The sequence below is a fragment of the Calidris pugnax genome, unplaced genomic scaffold, assembly GCF_001431845.1.
Source record: "Calidris pugnax isolate Ruff unplaced genomic scaffold, ASM143184v1 scaffold63, whole genome shotgun sequence".
Classification (NCBI taxonomy): domain Eukaryota; kingdom Metazoa; phylum Chordata; class Aves; order Charadriiformes; family Scolopacidae; genus Calidris; species Calidris pugnax.
The window spans coordinates 7,062,428-7,081,339 of NW_015090852.1; the positions used below are offsets into that span (position 1 = coordinate 7,062,428).

General features: G+C 34.2%; 1 protein-coding gene across 1 annotated transcript in view; it reads right to left on the bottom strand.

The window, feature by feature from the left end:
* Positions 1-18,912, bottom strand: part of DENND1B (DENN/MADD domain containing 1B) — a 168,599-nt gene that overhangs the window by 23,613 nt on the left and 126,074 nt on the right. The window contains exons 15-20 of the mRNA XM_014943347.1: positions 13,407-13,508; positions 8,635-8,725; positions 4,604-4,644; positions 3,720-3,788; positions 1,220-1,276; positions 304-414 (exon numbers count right to left, since the gene is read on the bottom strand). Coding sequence (XP_014798833.1) covers positions 304-414; positions 1,220-1,276; positions 3,720-3,788; positions 4,604-4,644; positions 8,635-8,725; positions 13,407-13,508 — 471 coding nt within the window. The remainder of the gene's footprint in view (positions 1-303; positions 415-1,219; positions 1,277-3,719; positions 3,789-4,603; positions 4,645-8,634; positions 8,726-13,406; positions 13,509-18,912) is intronic.

An 18,912-nucleotide genomic window follows, 5' to 3' on the forward strand; every position in this document is an offset into this window, starting at 1 on the left:
CACAGAACTGTGAATAGACCAGAATGTATTTGTTATGAGAAGCCTTTATCAAAAACAGTATTTAAGAATTAAATCTCAGATCCATACTTACAAATCTCCTGTTTTTTTCCCCTCTCAACAGGGGTGAAACACAAATAATATTTCTCCTCTATTCAAGCAGTACAGCAGTATTTATATTAGCCGTCTAATCACACTATCCAAACACAGACAGCAATCTTAAACAGATCCACTGATGCATTGCTCTAAGTGGCAAAAAATTTTCCTCATGTATGTGAATAAGAACAGAAGTTTCAGGTGTCTTACCTGTGCCAACCTCCGTTTTTCTGAGTTTGCTCTTTTCTCGTAACGTAATGTGTAGACAGGAGCAGTCTGTCCTGCACCAGCACTGCAAGTTCCATACTCATCCTCGCTCTCCTACAACAAAACAGATTTAAATTCCTTTATTTATAATCATTATCTGAAAACGTACCTTCCATATTATGCATGCAGAATGCATTCAAAATCATCTTGCCACAATCTATTACTGTCATGAAAATACCATCTGTAGTAAGAAAATCAAATTTAGCTTTTCAGGAAGCTGAATTATCAACATTGTCATTTAGAAGATGAATTGTTCAAATGTCTAGGAAATATTTTTGAAAGTTTTCTTAAAATAGCATAAAATACATTTAAAAAACAGCTCCTTCTCCCTACTGAAAAATCTTAACTGGAAACAAAATTTTCAATGGGAAAAGCAGCTGCAAAATGCCTAAAATATCTTTTCTGACATTTCTGCAATGCTGCTTTTGCAAAATGAAACTGTTCCTTCATTTTAAACGTTGCCATTGTCCATGTATCTTATGAAGCCAAAACAGACAACTACACCTTCTGAAATACATTGCACTGCAAGATTCTCCCATCTCAAATTCTCAGCTTGAAGCAAAGGTTTCGATTGTGATATCAAAGCAATCAACTTTATGAAAACATACATCCTGTTAATGTATCTTTGAAGACCTCTGTTGTTCTATGATAAAATATGCAAACAATAAAGAGATTATTCAGTGGATGCATAGAATGACAGATAGTTGCCAGAGGGCTCGTTATGAAAAATGTATTGTTGAACAAAGGGCTAAGCATATTTCAAAAGTCATTAAAAACACAAATCTCATGTGATTTGTAAAGTATAAGCTTCAAACTGATACAGGAAGCAAGGTAAGAAAGTAAAAAGTGTACTACATACCTTGTGTTTTAACTTACTCTTCACTTCTTTTATTCCTTGCCTTGCCTGATTTTTTGCCTAGAAAAACAAAAGGACTTAAATAGCTCTGTAAGATGCTGGCTGTTGTCATGAAACATGCTTCATGATACCATATTTATTTTACTTTTTTTTTTTTTTTTTTTTTTTAAACACCTGGTGATATAAAGACTGACAATAACCTTTATCACACATTTCATACATGCATTGTCAGTATATTTTATACATTCATGTTTTGCCCTTATTTAAGGATCTTTTTCAGTGCTCGTATGCCAATGCTAAGAAAACACACATACTCAAAAATTCTCCAGTATTACTAAGGACAGGCTAAAAATGGCCACATACATCACTCCTTTATTTGAAACGGTGCTTTAAATTTGAAATGGTATTTTAGCAGTAAGGCATGTTGGAAAAATGTTAAGATTTTCAAGATGACTGCTACGGTGTTCCAGTCTGGCAACTTGCAGGGCAACATCAATCTTAAGAGAAAAGAAGTGATTTCTTATGCAGATGGAGATTTTGCCCAGTGTTGCTGAACAACATAGTGCAGCTATTTAGGGGAGAATTCTGTATGTATTAAAATAGGAAGCCAAGGATCACTGTTGCATGGAAAACAGAGCCAAGAATGTTCTTCAATAGAAAAATGAATTATCAATACAGAATACCATGTACTTATGCAGAAAGAGAGAGATAAGGAGGGAGAGTTAAAAAATAAGAGAAGATGGAGGAGAAAGAAGGAGGGGTGGGGCAAAATCCCTAACCCTAAAAGGAGAAAGGGTATTTATCTTATATGAATATGGAAAAAAGCTACAAAATTTTTTAAGGCTGTCTAGAAAATAGAACTTCTGAAGAATCCATTTAAGGGCACAAGTATGTGTAAATCACCTATTTTTCTATGGTTTTCTATATATGGAAATTCAGAAAAAAAATAAATTTTCTTGAATCAAGAGGTCAGAGAGTCTTTTTGATCACTAAATCATACATCTACAAGCTCAATAACAGCACAATGCGGGGGGCGCCATGTAGCAGATGCTAACCTGAGATCCACTTTAAACTTTCCAGATCATGCTCACAGCATTTAGATGAATTTTGGAGTGCTTTGTTCTGACTTTGAGGGATGGCACCAAGCACACTACTCGAGGCTACCAATTGGTTATCTCACAATTAAGAAATGCATATTTCCTTTCTCTAGTAGTAGACTCCCTAAAGGGCAACAGCATAAGAAATTAAAAGGGGTATAAATATGAATACCTTATACACACAGATCCACACAAAATTTATCAGTGTTCCTGAACAGAAGTAAACTTTGGTGAACCTTTATTATCAAGAACACAATTATCAAAATCAAAAGATCGTGTAAGCGCAGTCTAAGCTAGTGCAAACTGAAGACTAATAATTTGCAGACAACCTGTTAATGTACCATTTTTAAAATTATGAGTTCATGAATACAAAGTGTATTTATTTACCTGTTTCTTTCCATGACTGCTGTGTTTTTCTACTGATATAAAATTTAAAATTCTGTTTGAAAAGTTTACTTAAAATATCCTAGCTTAGACTGATGTACTGATTTATTTAGCACTACTTATTATGCATCCAACTAGTGAAACAATTGGAAAAGCAAGAAGGAAAAGACTTTTCCCATATATTAGAAATGAAACCTTAAAATACTTCCCATTTCATTTTACACTATTGCTGTTTTTTCATACTGCATGACACCATATAATTTCACATGCTCTACTGGTCAGGCAGTCTTTTAAAAGAAGATCTTCTAAGCGCATAAGTATTAGTATTAAATTGAGTTAAACATTAAGTATTCTAGTATCATCTTTAAAAGAGCAGATGATAGAAAAGTCTTGCTGTGCACGTTACTGACGCATTACCACATCTTTTCAATAGTGCAGCACTTAGTGCCAAAGTGAAAGTGCATCTGTGTAACCTGTATCTGTTCTGAACAGAGAAGATCTCTGCATCATGTTAACACTATATATTATGAGAAGTATATAGTATGACACTATATTTGTATTAGATATAAATATAACATTTACAAAATGTTTTACACTCATGTTAACTTTGTAATGCCTGTGCTGTGTTATGGGACCTTAGTGTAAATGAGAATTTCTGTTTTCAAAGTCCATATTTTAATAATGTTGTCATCAGGTTAGGAAGAGTTTCCAGCAGTGTATCAAACACCTAAATGATATTCAAATAAGCTTCTAGTATGTATTATGATTGAAAAAAAACAAAGACCACACTGATGCTGTGAAAATGTCTGTTGTTACGTACAAGCTATCTGGAAGACTCTGAATCAACTCTAAATCCTAGTGCTACATGAGAAAAATGAAGCTAAAAACGTTCTAACAAGCTGAAGTGTTTTTCTGCAATACATTTATAAAATGCTTAGGTTTTTAAGGATTCAGGAAGAATGAGAGGTGGTAGGAAGTTGTGGTATTTTCATGTATTATTTAGTTGAAAGAGATGATCTTACAAATTTATATGCTGTTTTCACAGCCGGAGTGGCTTTGGTCATTGCTGTGTTGATCAGTGCACCACCTTTCTGAAATACACAAAAAATGTATTTTAGTAACATTTTAACACAAGTCAGACCTTAAGACAACAACACAGAAAAATAAACACTGTGCTGCAAAGAAAAAACAACCTTCCTTTAAAATCGGTAAGAATAACCACAGCTGTGTTTCCTCCCCTGTCTGCAGCTACACAAGGGTTACAGTACGTCATTATCGTAGCTGACACATTTATCAATGCATTCTAACAGAATGATGTATTTTCATTCTCAGTCATTGTTACCATTTCAAATCAATTCAGAAGCTATTTTTCATGTGTTCCTATCATATTTACTATGCAACTTAAAATACTTTGACCTGACAGAAAGAACTATATCATTTAATCACACAAGAATTCTCTTAATCTAAAATAATATATTGTACTAATCTTGCAGAATAACAAGGTTATACCAAAGGTCTTTGGCTAGCCAAACTGCACAAATCCATATTAATAAAATTGCTATTTACTAGAAGTGATAAACTTCATATCAAATTGTACTGTCACACCTAATTCACAGTTAGGGAATGTAACATGACACAGAAAACAGTGAAATCCCTGACTATACAGACTGAAAATCCTTGTGCATTTTGGCATTTGTTTTGTGTATAGGATTTATTTTTTTGTTGTTTTTAAATCTTCAAGAAAAAATCCCCCCAAAGGATTGCATAATAGACATGTTATTTATTACAGAGTGTACTTATATTTTCCTTGCAAATGAATGAACTTTTACCATTCCATATATGTAAGGAAAAGGACAAAGATTTAAAGAACAGAATGGCCATTATAATTACTTAACCAAGTTTATACCTTCACTGTATGCATCCACTGCTGATAAGATCTTGAATTTCCTGAAATAGAAATGTAAAATGTAACACAATCAAACATAAATTCGACATATTAAATATTTCAACCCTCCTCACAATCTGCATAAAAAATTCCCTTAGAGGATTATTCATTAATTTCATTCTTCCCAGATAGGCAAGGAATGTAAAGATAAGAATATGAGTACACTAAGAAAAAAACTAGGTATCTCTTGTTACATGTTTTGTTTTCCTTGTAAAAATGTATTTTTTCACCACACATAGATTTTAATTCCAATTGAGGTAGAAGGAGAAATTAAAACTATGATAAGGTAACATACTGCTAAGAAGAAAAACACCAACTTGAAGAAAAGAATAATATATAATGAACTGCATTCAAGCATAATGATCCCACTGGGCAAACTTTCAAGTACAAAAATGACATGGACTGCAGATGGTACCATCCCAAGGAAAAAGAACGAGAGAGAAGTCTAAGGATTATAGCACAACTATATTCTTCTGTGCAGCAAAAATAATTTTAAATTATTGACTGTATCGACTTTCTTTCACAAAGGAAAACCTCTAAAAGGCAAGTGAGAGCTACTGGCCTCTGTAATACTACCAAGGACTATTGTGCCACTAAGCTGGCCATGAAGGACAGGGTTAAATTCTACCAAGCACTTAATGGAGAAATGAATACAATTTCCCAAAGGTGCTTCAGCTGAACACCAAAGATTGGGTCCCTGATCCCTGAGGAAGTTTTAGAGTACATCAGTCACTGGAATACTCTGGTTCTGTGAGCTATTGCTGCCCCCAGACAAGACAGTCACATTGACAAGAACGCTGAAGTTTCAAGCAGAGAGTTTAGCCATTTTGAAAGGACCATACTGATATATCCTTGATGTTACGGACTTTCAACAGGAGTTCTCAAAACGTAAGCTTTGCTTAACCAGTTAACCAAATAACCAGTTAACTAAGGCCAAGTAGAATTATTGCATTGGATAGTGTAAAGCCAAAACATTCTCCTAGAACATGGCTGAGAACTCACTGGATCATTGTAAAAGGTATTTCCAATTTTCTTAACAAGGTGAAAAAACTGAACCGTCATATCATACACTTTCACCCACTCCACTAAATCCTTTACAAGCAATTTTGAGACAGCCAAACTCTCAGGAATGATGGCACAAGTGAAAGTGATGCTCACTTAGAGAGAGCCTGATCATTATGGTTATTATCTCCAGAAAGAACATCAAAGAGCAACCTAAAGCAAAAATGACTCATTTTTTAATTCTTCAATCTGTCTCTCTGGAACTACAGAGAAGGTAGCATGGAAATAATGTGAAATTTCCTTAAGCACTGCCAGTGTGTTAATGAAATTTCCACGAATTTCCAGTGATTTCTCTAATATGACATTTCATAAATTCAAATTCTTATCAAAAAATATTAATATATCATCTAGCTTATGGTGTCTTTAAGAATGACTCTTTCCACATCTGAGCTTTCTCTATCACAGCTTGTGACTTAATGTGATCACAGAAAATCACCAAGAAGTTTAACTGTCTTCTAGCTGTGTAGAGATCTCAGAGAAGGCAATAAAGAAAACAAATAAATACTCATCTACAGAAAAGGCTGTATTAACACTGCATACCCATACCCTTGGCTAGAATTGAACCTCCTGAATCTCTAGCAAGAAAATGCTGACCCCTTAAAATAAATTATTATTAAAAGAGAGGTTCAAAGGTTTTCACTTTTTCAGTTTTCCTTATACTACCACCATTGATATTAGACCAACTCAAAAAAACCCCAAAACTGCTCTAGTAAAATTAATGTGATTACAAATTACTTTAATGGATATATTCTACAAGAAATCCACGTGCTAAGCCAATCGATCATCACTATATTCTTGCATTGAAAGTTACATAAAGCTCTTGAGAACAAATATCTCCACAGAATACAAGTAAAAGAAAATAAATTTTTAAGTATGAAGTGCAAACTGTAACGAAGATGGCTGACAGATTTATTTTCACATATAGTCACAGAGAAATAATTTTTGACCATTTAGCTAGGGAAAAAAAAAATGACAAAAAATAATGAAATCTAAGTTTTATTCTCCAATTTCCAGTTTAATTTTCTGTGCTGGTTTAGTTATGCTCACACATGGAAAAATGCAAATTGAAAAAGAGATTACTTAAAGAAGTGTTTTCCATTTGATTTGGTAATTTTTAAATTATACTCTCTTCAGCTAAGAATATGTTCACCTGTCCTTTTAACAGCTGGTAGCTTACACTAACTTTCTGTGACTTTTCTGAAGGCTGGTTTTCACCTGTTTTTTAAAACCTTGGGCTTCCTAATAAAGTTGACGGGCGTTAACTCTGCAAAGAGATCATAGTTCTACCCCATTAGCGTCACAAAATGTCACCTTCAATTGCATACATATTGTTAGCCCTGCACTTCATAACGATAATGAGACAGCAGTTATGTAAATACTGAATATGTGCCCTAAGCAATTTGTCCACAACCTGGCAATATACAGCTTGTCTGACTTGAAAAGTAAGCACGCAGTGCAATCCAACAGAGAACTGCTAGGGAAGCTGAGCATTCCCTCCTGAGCAGAGCCAGGTGAGACATGGTTCACAGGCTGCCGGCGCGCAGCCAGGAAACAAGCTTTATCTAACTTCTCTTGCAGTTTTATTGCAGCCTCTTGACCCACTAAATGCAGTCAGCGAACGAACTCGGAATACTGACACCACCTATCTCAATAATGGATGCTCGATGCCTAAAATCTGTTTACAGAGCAGCATAAGTTACCCTAAAAAGGTAGAAAAGATGTAAGTCTAAAATCTGTTTACAGAACAGCGTAAGTTACCCTAAAAAGGTAGAAAAGATGTAAATCTCTGTATAACTAACCACACTGTAATCAAGGAAAAAAAAATAATTACGTGCTAGATCATAGCACAAGACACAGAGGGTGGGAGAAGGCAGTGAAAATCTTGAACAAAAGGATTTATGTACTCTGAACATAAAAAAGGTATTTTACAGAGGGTGAAGATGGCTCTGCACAACTCAATGATTTCTCTGTGGGGGCCAAATCCCTTCCTCTGTAAATATGCCTGTTTAAGGGGAGTCTGGCAAAGAAAGACCGTCCGGAGCTGCCAGATTTGCTCAAAACTCAGTGGATTTGCTCAAATCACATAACCTCCATTTACTGAGAAAGCTGCTACACTAAAGATCATAACCCAGTATTTGTGCTGCATCATGCACGTTATGATCCAATATTTTAATAGCAAATACGATACCTCAAATAACAATATAGCTGTAATAAATGTCTAACAGGAAAGCAATCAATAATCCTGTAATATTCAGCAATCTTGTCATATTCAGCATCCACTGTATGGGTTAACTTTCTAAGCTAGCTAACATCAAAAGTATTATAACAATTGTCAGTGAACATAACTGAGGAAAATAACACAAGGAACAGTATTTTCATTTATGAAGAAGGCAAATTTTCAATGTTCCATCTGAGAAAATGTTAATTTTTCCCCTCTTTATTAGAGGAACACATTTGCTGGAGAAGGCAAATTTCTCTAAAAAATTCAGGAAATCACTCTGATTTCTGAGCTGCAGATATAATTAGATGTGAAAAAAAGTGAAAGTTTTTAAGGATAACATAACTAGAAACAGTTCAGCAGCACAAATTTCAGTTATTTTTAAAACACAGCTTACATATAATGTACCATATTACGTAAACATGCTATTAAAAATGTAAATAATATAGTGATATTTCATCATATATTGACATCTAAGTATTATTTTACTGGATTAAAACAACATATCTTCATTTAATATACTGACAATTAGATACATAATAGTACGTCTGCTAGCAGTGATTTGTTAAAAGCTTGCCAAGAATGAATGGATACAATGAAGCAATAATAAGACTCATTACTTATAAATTTACAGGACATCCTGAGAACATCATCATGTTGAACAGCTCCCGAAGAAGCATAACAAGTGAGGACACTCAAATCAATTCTTTACCTCCAGAAAAGCCTCCTGATGTGATTTCTTCTTCAAAAACATCAGAGAATCCCCTTCCTGCATTTAATTTTGCTAGTCGACCATCAATAAACTGAAAAAAGAAGTGAGACACTTTGTTGGCCCTTCTATTACTATACAGTGTTATAGTTTTCAGTCTGTACATTATGAATATGGATGTCCAAGACAACACATGGTTTATGGATAATATATTGCTTTTAGATGGATTTTGCAAGGGCAGTTGTAACTATGAGCAGTGGAAATATCAGAGTATTTTATATATAAAGAAAATTATATATATTATGCAAAATTTACAAATAGATTTGTAAATTTTATAGTCAATGAAATTACACATCAGATTGTTCAAAAACATTTTAAATGGCTTTCAAGCTTTTCTAACAGTGGCAACTTTGGATTTGTAATCATAAGCATATAAGGATCTCTGAGTCACTCCCTGATGTTCTGTTTTGAAATCAGAAGTTTACCTGGTATCATCAACAAAAGAACATAAACAAACCTCCCTATGGTATCCCTTTTTGGGTATGTATCAATGGGTCCAAAGCAGAACTTCTTGTGCACAAAAAGCACCTTTAGAATGGCTGGAAACATTTCACCACATCCAGTTTAAAGAAATGATAGACTACAATTTCTACTTGAGGTGCATTAAAAGTGTATGTATAATACATGAAAAATCATGCTATAAGGACAGCATGTGAAGTGTAACTGTAGCAAAACCATCCACACTGAAACAGCAGAGGAGGCTGTGGCTTGGTTTCACAAACGGTGGTAGCAGCAGGTTGGATTTCACTGGCAGCGTGAGCTGACTCGAAGGACATTTAATTTAAGTGTATGGGAATGTGGTGCATGAAGTCCCAAAACAAAGTGGGGCAGGATACCAAGGCAGACCCCTAAAACCCTCTCCACCTGACTAAGCATGGTTCAAGGGTTGACACCACTGTTTACTCTTTCCTTTTTTTTTTACTACTAATACTTATGTAGTTGCATCTACAGATGCCTATTGCAACAGTTGTCCTCATGCAGAGGTTACAGCTGCATAAGCACATGGATTTGCATCCACATATAAGCGGACAGAGAAAGACTGAAATGATCCAAATACGTCAGAAAAAGTCAAAGTAAGATGATTAATGATTAAACCTTTCAGAAAGAACGAATACATTCTTTTGAATTACAGAGCTTCAGAGACGTACAACGAGCACATTCTTAAAGGTTTAAAATTCTTTCAAGAAGCAATCCCTCCCTTTTTGGTTTGAAAAGGCTAACTCAAGTCTGAGAGATAAAGTGAGAAAGCACTTCTCCAATTATAAACGGTTCATCTTCTAGCAAGAATTATGAGTTATTCACGGGTACTAACAAGTACACAGGAACAAAATTAATGATTTGGCTATATCATATTTTACCAAAGATTATTCAAACAGTATCAGTGACAATCGGATGCTTGTCAATGAACAGACTAGTGATGTGAAACAAATCCCTTTCTCAGAGTATAAAAATTCCAGCAGCAAGGGTAAGAAAAGCAAATAGATAACCATTTCTTTCTCTTTCTTGTCTAAATTCCTTCTTGTTTTTTCATTTTACTCAAAGTCGGCTTTTTTTTCAAAGAGGCTGGTTCATGGTCAGACCACTATGGGATCACTGGGTTATTTCACAGTAAGAAAAAAAGATAAGAGCATCTTTAGCTACTGCAGGGAAGAGAAAAAATTCAAAACACACCACCCTGTCCCCTCCCATCTCCAGCCTTTGAACTGTAAGACATTATCTCTTTTGGGAAAGTTATGAATTCATTCCATACTATAAACTAACATAAGATTTATGGACATACTCATCATTTGGTATAATTCTATCAACAGAAGACTGAGACACTGACTGAACTTCAGTTTTTAGAGGACCATTCCAACTGAGTATTTAATGTAAATACTGACAAACAGAACTGTTAGAAAAAAGATACTGGAGACATTAAAAGACATTATAAGTGGTAGTACTGGTAGCAGTTATTACTTTTGAGTAATTTACTTTGAATGGTTGCATTTAGATTGCTACATGAGAGGAATAGCATGTGGAATCACACATACGCTTTATGGTTTTCTCCTCTCATTTTTCAAACCCACATTCTCTTGAAAAATCTGGGTCTGCTAGTTCAAGAAATGCATTCACTTTGAGATCCAGAGAGCCTCTGGCTGATTACCACTTTCAATTAAAAACTAGTAATTCCAGTGTTACTCTTGGATTTTAAGATGACTAAAGACAGAACTACCGTAATCCTTAAATAATTTTGAATTCTAAAATCAAAATATAGACCATATTCATTTCAGTAGATACTGTTGCAGAGGTGATAAAGGGTGGGGGAAGAGAGATGATGTTTGTGAGCTAATCCCACACATTTATTTAGGCAAGAGTGAAAATTTCAAGTCTTAATAACGTTCCCATTATTAAGAACAAAAAAATTGGTATAAGCAAAGAAAACACAATAAATGTGACTTCCACACAATAACAGCTCAACAGCTTCCAAGAAGAGAGCTCAATTCATAAAGGTTGCAAATCAAATTTGAAAGTACTAATAATTTTCAAAGACTTATGATTCTACAAGTCCCAACCCTGTATTCATTACTTATTTTTCTAGTTAACACTTTCCACCTTTTTAGGAACAAATCCCAACAAATGTTGCAGATTACATTACTTTAACAAGATAGTCTAGCATTAGGCTTCATCCTAGTTCTAAGAATGAATTAATATTTTCCCTGGACACTCATCAGAACTATTTGAAACGTAACATGCAACCATTAATTGCCTGTGTTTGCAGCTTGAAATAAAGATTAGCTACCTTCCATGTTACCCTAATTAAAGGGGAGCCTTTCTAAGGCTCAGAAAAAGCTAACAAATAAATAGGATGTGTAATAGTACAAATATCAAAAATGTGGGGGAAAAAAAAACAGTGAGAAAGAAAAAGAACAGAGGAAGGATTTTATAAAATGGCACAAATAAAGTTTATTTGTCAGTTATGGCAAAAGGGGTGCTTTTAAAGTAGTTATTTTCTGCTTGGTCTAGGTTTGACGCTGCTTCTAAGAACTCTTTTCTGCTTAAAAGATTTTCTGGAGCACAATAAAATACAGTTTAGTCTTTTGAACACAAACAGCTTTGAAAACAGCTTATTTGTCAGTGGGAAAAACTGGAGAAGATGCAGCTGGGCTGAGGATTAGCTGAACAAGTAGGAGTAACCTTTGCAACAGAAACTAGAGGAATGAAAAAAACTTACTACTACTATTAAACCACACACATGATTCAAAATTGTTACTATTTCCTAATCCTCTAAAATATATTATTTCCTTTAGTTGAAATAAAATTAAAACAAGCCATAAACAAACTGTAAACTGATTCTGTTTAATTGAACACATATTAAAATGTAATGGGTAAGCACAGAACCACACTGACAAGCCCGTTCATTTCAGGGGAGTTAAACTTTTTTTCTTACAGCTGAAGACCTTGCCTTACTGGTAGTAGTGTGACAACAGTTTAGATACATTGCTTGCAGGCACCTTTCTATCAAGAAAACTTCATGCTAGCTTATCACACTGAGATATGCAAAATGTAAACAACATCATTTACTCTGTTACTTCTTTCCATTTCAATCATATGCGCTGGATACTTCAAGAGGTTTCAGTTTTCTTATTTTATATTTTTATTTACATCATGTTATTGTAGAAAATAAAACAAAGAATAATTAAAAGGAAACCAATTCTATGATTTGTATTTTTTTAACTTTTATACAATTAGGAGAACCATTTTTTCACAGGACTTCTACAAACTATCATCCTTGCATAAATCTTTACTTTAGACATTACCCTCTGATTAACACCAAGTGTTTTTTTGAAAATTAGAAGATTCTACATATAATGAATTTCCCTTATCTATCATGGTAGTATATCTTCAAAGACGTCCACTAGATTATTTAAACACGAACTCCCATGCCTCAATCATTCCAGATATTTGCAGGCAAATATATACTTTTATGAGTGTTCTGATTTCATTCAGATTTTCCTTGATTTTTCTAAAAATCTAGTTATAACTTTCTTAACACCCTTTTGATGCAATGGGGTCATGTGATAAAAAGGCAGAAAAAAAGAGATACAGAATAAAATCAAAGAAAAAATTCATTTCAAAGCCTGTAATAAAACTATTACTGAGCTGTGCCAGACATTCAACAATTTGTTCTCTATTAATTCAAAATCTGCATTAACAGATCAGCTAGAATATTCTTCAGGCCACCCCTATGGCTCGGGTTTGCACTATTCTCTGTGTGCATACTTCAAAAAGCCTAGCAATGAAAACTGCAATTACGAACTGGTACAAATCCAGTTTTAAAATAAAATGCCATTGAATTCCAATTTATGTAGGCACTACGTTGTTCAGGTTCTTTGGCCATGAGCCAAGAGAGCTGAAAATGAAGTTCAACCATCAAGCTGGGAGATCTATGAGTTTTCTTGTTTAGATGAGTTGCTGACTGGCTCTAAAGAGATGCTGCACTGGCTCTGCACCCTGGGCGTATTTTTTTTGTCAAGTTTCCCCACCACCACTACTCTCTTTAAGCACAACTGAAAATTTAAAAATACAACAAAACAGGGATGCCTGTCTGTACACAAAGTACTTGTAGTAATATTTTATCTGAGAGTTTCATAAGCTGACAGAAAGGAAAATGCATTTAAATATGGATATGTTTTAAGACAAAAATCATTAAACTTGGGTCATTTACCCTCTCATACCTGTTTAAAGAGTTGAAGATTAACAGCAGTTTCCAGGAACTGCTTAGTAGTACTGGAACGATGCTTCACAAAGCTATTCTCACAGAAAGTTATAGGCTCTCCCTAAAAAATTTAAACAGAAAAAGTTAGATGATAATTAAAGTATAAAAATATGCTGATTTATTTAAAATTCTCCATTACAAATTTATTTATTTATTAATAGTCAATACATACAAATATTCCCTTTCAAGCAATCTTGATAAACACGCATCCAATTAAACACACGTAGACAACAACAACAAAAAAATCCCAAAACCTTCATGCAATACTTAAATAGTTTTCAAAATACACGTTGCAATTGAAACTGGTTTATGAAGTCAATCTGCAAAATACACATTGCAAGGAAAAAGTCAGGGGTTTATGGCTGGTTCATACTACTTTTATAGCACTCTTCATTAAAAATTTCAAGCAAGTGGTTCAAATTTTGAGGAAGAGCAGATCCACTGGTTCAAATAATTTAACATGTATTATTGTTCAGGATTGCTCTGATTCCCTGGCATGCAAAACCAGCAATACTAGTAAACCAAAACTCTAATTCAGTCCAAACTCATGTATCTGCACCAAATTATTTTTATATTTATTCTACCAAAAAACATAAGATTGATATACTGCTGATTTAACAGGAAATTATTGAAATACACATCTATTTTATTTTTACACAAAACAAAAAATACAAACTTTCTGGAACACTGTCATGGAGAAAGTCTGAACAGATGAGTTTAACATTTAATCTCATTAGTATTTCCTAAACATGGGAAAAGAGCATGGTCTACAGTTACCAAAAACCCTGCATCAAAACATTCTGAAGATGAAAGAAGATAAACAAAGTATTCACTAAAAATGAAGTGTTTGTAGAAAAAATTGTAACTGGAACCAGCACTCATTTAAAAATAAAAGATGTTAATACTATTATTTATAAACAATCAAATTGACTCCTATGTTATTCCCCAATTTCATTTAAAATTTTTTATCTTCCATGTGCACAGACAACTGGACATTTCTGATGAGCATTCTCTCCAATTTTGTTTTTATTACCAATATTTTATGACAAATATTTGAAGCTGTTTGACTTAACTGGATAGATACGTTACAAAGTTTGTGCAATGATTAAGGTACATAAACTGATTTCATCATAAAGCCAAAAGGCCTCTCACTCAAGTTTACAAAACCAAAATAATTACCAGATTAGAAACAATTACCAAACGTCTTAAAGACAGAAAATTTGAAATCAAACAAAATGCCACACCTAAATCTACCACAGAATATTCTACTACCCAAAAGCTACATATAAAGTGCAGTCCCACAACAGAATAAAAGACATCTCATTCATTCAAAAGGAAAGAGATCAAAGACAGCTTCTATATTGATCTTCACAATAGCTCCAACTGTTACCCACTTTAAAGACAAATTTATTCATGCCCATGATCACCACAGCTCTTTGCTCCTAACCCTGTTTAACCGCACATGCTACTGCACACGCTTTCCTATCATTTTGGCTGACTGTGCAGTTATGTCCTTCCAGAATATCACAAACGATTTTCTGCTGTGACCCAGGTGAGTTAGATGGAGTAGTTCTAAATCATTTTCAACTGCTTTTTACACCTTGCATGTTGTTTTTAAATGGTTCGAGTATGATCCAAGGAAATGTTGCAGTAAAAACACTGTGACGTCATTTAAAAATCCTATTCTTACAAGATCAAAAGCTTCCCTCTTTTGAGAGGTTCAATTCTCCTCAGCAAAGCACTGAAGTTCATGATTAAGATTTACATTCTTACTTCTTTATGGAACCTCTAGTTTTAGAAATCTCAGTGGAAAAGCTAGAAGCTATACAGTTACCTAACATGATCCTTCCCCTTTCACAGGGTAGCTGGAATGCTGTGATATGCAAACCCAGTGCTACCCAATATGCAGCACTGCGTCAATCAAGTCTCCAGGAGAAGCAACCAAATTACTCCACCTACTACTTACCCAAGATACCTGGTGAACACTGTACACATGCAGGACATGCTGGATCTGTCAAATAGCTTGAACTGTTCGTAGTACTTTAAACAGCTCTGCCTTCCTGACCCACTTCGCATTAGCTGTTCTTGAGCTCCTAAAGACTCTTGTCTTAAGAAGATGACCCCAAGCTACTCAGCAGATTCAAAGTGCATCAAAACAAATGAAACAGTCTCCAATGAGATATGGTGGTACAAGACACAGTGTTCCTGAGGGCAGACTTTCTTCTCAGTTCTGTCGTTCTTCCAAAAAAATTTCCAGGCAGCAAATTGTAACAACTCCTTATTTTATATATATGTGTGTATATATATATTATTTGTTGTTGTTACATAAAGAAATGATTTCTGGAAATACAGAGGTTTTGTGGGAGTATTTGTTGTTGTTACACAAAGAAATTATTTCTGGAAATACAGAGGTTTTGTGGGAGTACAGAACTGACTAGATGATGGCTCATGACATACTATGAAACATTAAATTTAGGACCAAAGAGAGAAAATAGTATTTTCAAAATATACTATTTAGAAAAATAAAAACTAAGCTATGACTCCACTGCCACTTTCCCAATTGCCTCGGGAAAGATGAAAGAGAAAAAGGAGAGGTTATCTCCCAGCTGAAGAGAAAACAGGCATTCTTGCTCTCCCTTTCACATCAGCCTGGGAAGAGGGAGCAGTCAGATAGTTCTACTTGATGGCATGTCTCCCGCCCGAGCCACGTAACACCAGGAAATGGTAGTTCAACACAGTTTTTAGTGCATGGCTGCAGTATTTTCCCAAATACTTTTCTTTAATCACTGGATGCTTCAGATACTTAGCAAGCACTCATGCATTGGTGTATCTGTTCCTTATCAGCGCAGTTCAGAGACAGAATAACCAAAGCTATTCCTTAGCTGAAGATTTATTTAGATCTATAAAGCATTCACATCCAAAAGCCATCTACATTATTTGAATCTACTCATAGCAAGGTTGCTTTAAAAATTTGAGTAGGTGTTGTTCACATCCAAAAGCCATCTACGTTATTTGAACCTACTGATAGCAAGGTTGCTTTAAAAATTTGAGTAGGTTTAAGGCTCCTACCTGTTCAGCACATGAAAATGAAAAAATCTGTTAAAACCTGCAGAAATTCCCCACTGAAGTTTTCTCAGGGTATTTGCTGTAACTTTACTGAAATTGCATTAAATAAAACAATTCTAAAACTAGCTCTTTTATTTGTTCAAGGCTCTGAACAATAAAATTGTTTTCCAAATAAAACTTTTACAAATATTCAAGATTATTACTGTAAACATGAAGCCTTTTGAAGTGCTGTTGAAAAAAAATAAATTGTTGAATCAATATAAACAAAAGTAGCTCTGGAAGTTTTCACACATAAAGCTTATAACATTCTCGTTTCTGCAAATACAACTGGGTACCTTCAGAAACTGAGTTATGGAGGAATGCTCCACTGATATTTAACTACTAGACCATCAAATGGTCCCTGTCATATTGATCTACAATGTACTTTCAAAACAAGTTCGATCAAAACCCAGCAGGGACTCTATACTGAAAAGTAGACAGCAAATACTCAGACCAAACAATCTATGCCCAAACAAGATACCTGTCCTTTTAACAACAGTTGCTGTAGAATTTTCCTCCCCTTTCATAGCTTGCCACACACAGCAGGAATTTTTTACTCAAAGCCACATTCACACTTTAAGCAAGCTATTTATACAGACCTCAACAGAATGTGAAAATGTTGAGCTGAAACAGCATGATCATTTTAAAAGGAAAAATAATCTAGATTAGAAGGTATGTTTGTGCTTTCTAAATCTAGTGTTATTTAACCCAAACAAGAAGTACAAGCATTTTAAATCTTTATTTCAGAAAATATATTCACATCTCTCTAGCATGAGATGACTAATACCAACTCTCTGTACTATTGCTGTAATTAATACCGTTTCAAATGGTAGCTCTTAATTATGACACGAAGAGTATAAGGTACATACTACAGGCATAGCTTCTTTGTTTTTTGTAGTATTTTTTAAAAAAGCCAAAATTTTAAACACCATTTTGGTTTTGATATTAAAATTCCTCTGATTAAAATCAATGAAGTACAAAGCTGAAATTTCATCTGTTGTCATGACATTCAGAAGCCAGGGGATAACTGAGTACGACCTATGTTTCGGCTCAGGAAGGTACGACTTAACATTACAAACAAATTTCTGCAAAATTTCCAAATTCCTTGCAGTCTACACAAATAAAGATTCAGATATGCTGAAATTTCTTATAATCACAAATAAAACCTACAACACCTATTAATACAGTATCTGTATTCAATAAAGGATTACTAATGTCCTTAAGACAAACTAAAAAATACGGTCTTCAACTTGTAAAATAGATCTATCTTATAGAAGTCACAATAAATAATCATAAAAGATATAACCCAGGGTGGGTCTGGATTTAAACACAAACTATTTTTCTTGCACTTCATGACTCTCTCTGTTTCTCTACTTTGCTGGACTTTTTATGCCTAGCTCTTGGGGGAAAGGTAAACAAGTCAATGCCCATTTCAAGAGATATCTGTCCTCAAAAGGTTTCATTTTGAAACTAATTTATAAGCAATTATTACTTATGCATTCTCAAGTAATTCAGGTGTATTCTGAATCTCAAAATACCTTTTTTTTTTCTTAATATAACATTCAATTGTAGTTGTTTGCTTTATTATATATTGAATGCAATACCTGCACCTCTTTGAGAGTTGATGTCACTACTTAAAATAGTGTCAATATTGGCCCAAAGCACTTCAGTTAGCATTCAATTAAAGCGAAGTCTGACAGGTTGTGCTATCTTCAAGCTGGAAGTTATCTCGGCACCCCTGGTGTGCTGATGAGACCATAAACTCCTACTGCTAAGCATTCCAGAGCAAGCCATTAGCCTTTGCTCTTCATTTCTTAATTTCTGATGACTGATGTTACAACCATCATGACTTAAAACAAAGTTATCCTGAGTTTATTTCTCTTGTTGTAACATCAAGATCTTTGAGGACTTTTTCCACAAAAAAGGTGATTTTTTTCATTAACTTAATATTTTGTTAGCTAATTCTAATTCTTGAAGAAAAGCTGCTTTTTCAAAGTTATAGAAAATAAGTTATTGTTGCTTATATTCCATAATCTTTAAATAGATGTGTCATAAAGTAAGAGGATTTATTTCAAATGCATTTTCTTGCCATGATGAATTACCTTTTTAAAAAAAAAAAAAAAAAATCACAGTTACATATTATCCTGATGTTTGCTGCCTAAAAGCAAACAGCTTTTCTGCTCTGCTTATTTTCCTGATGACATTAAAATTAACCTCTATTACAGTGAATACTTTTGTACTTATTATTTTTCTGCTCCTTCCTCTTCCTCTTACCTACCTTTCCCTCTCTAGACGTAGATTGTCAGCAGAAATATTGCCTGTTTAGGAATTCTTTACAGCATATAGTGTTTTATTAACTC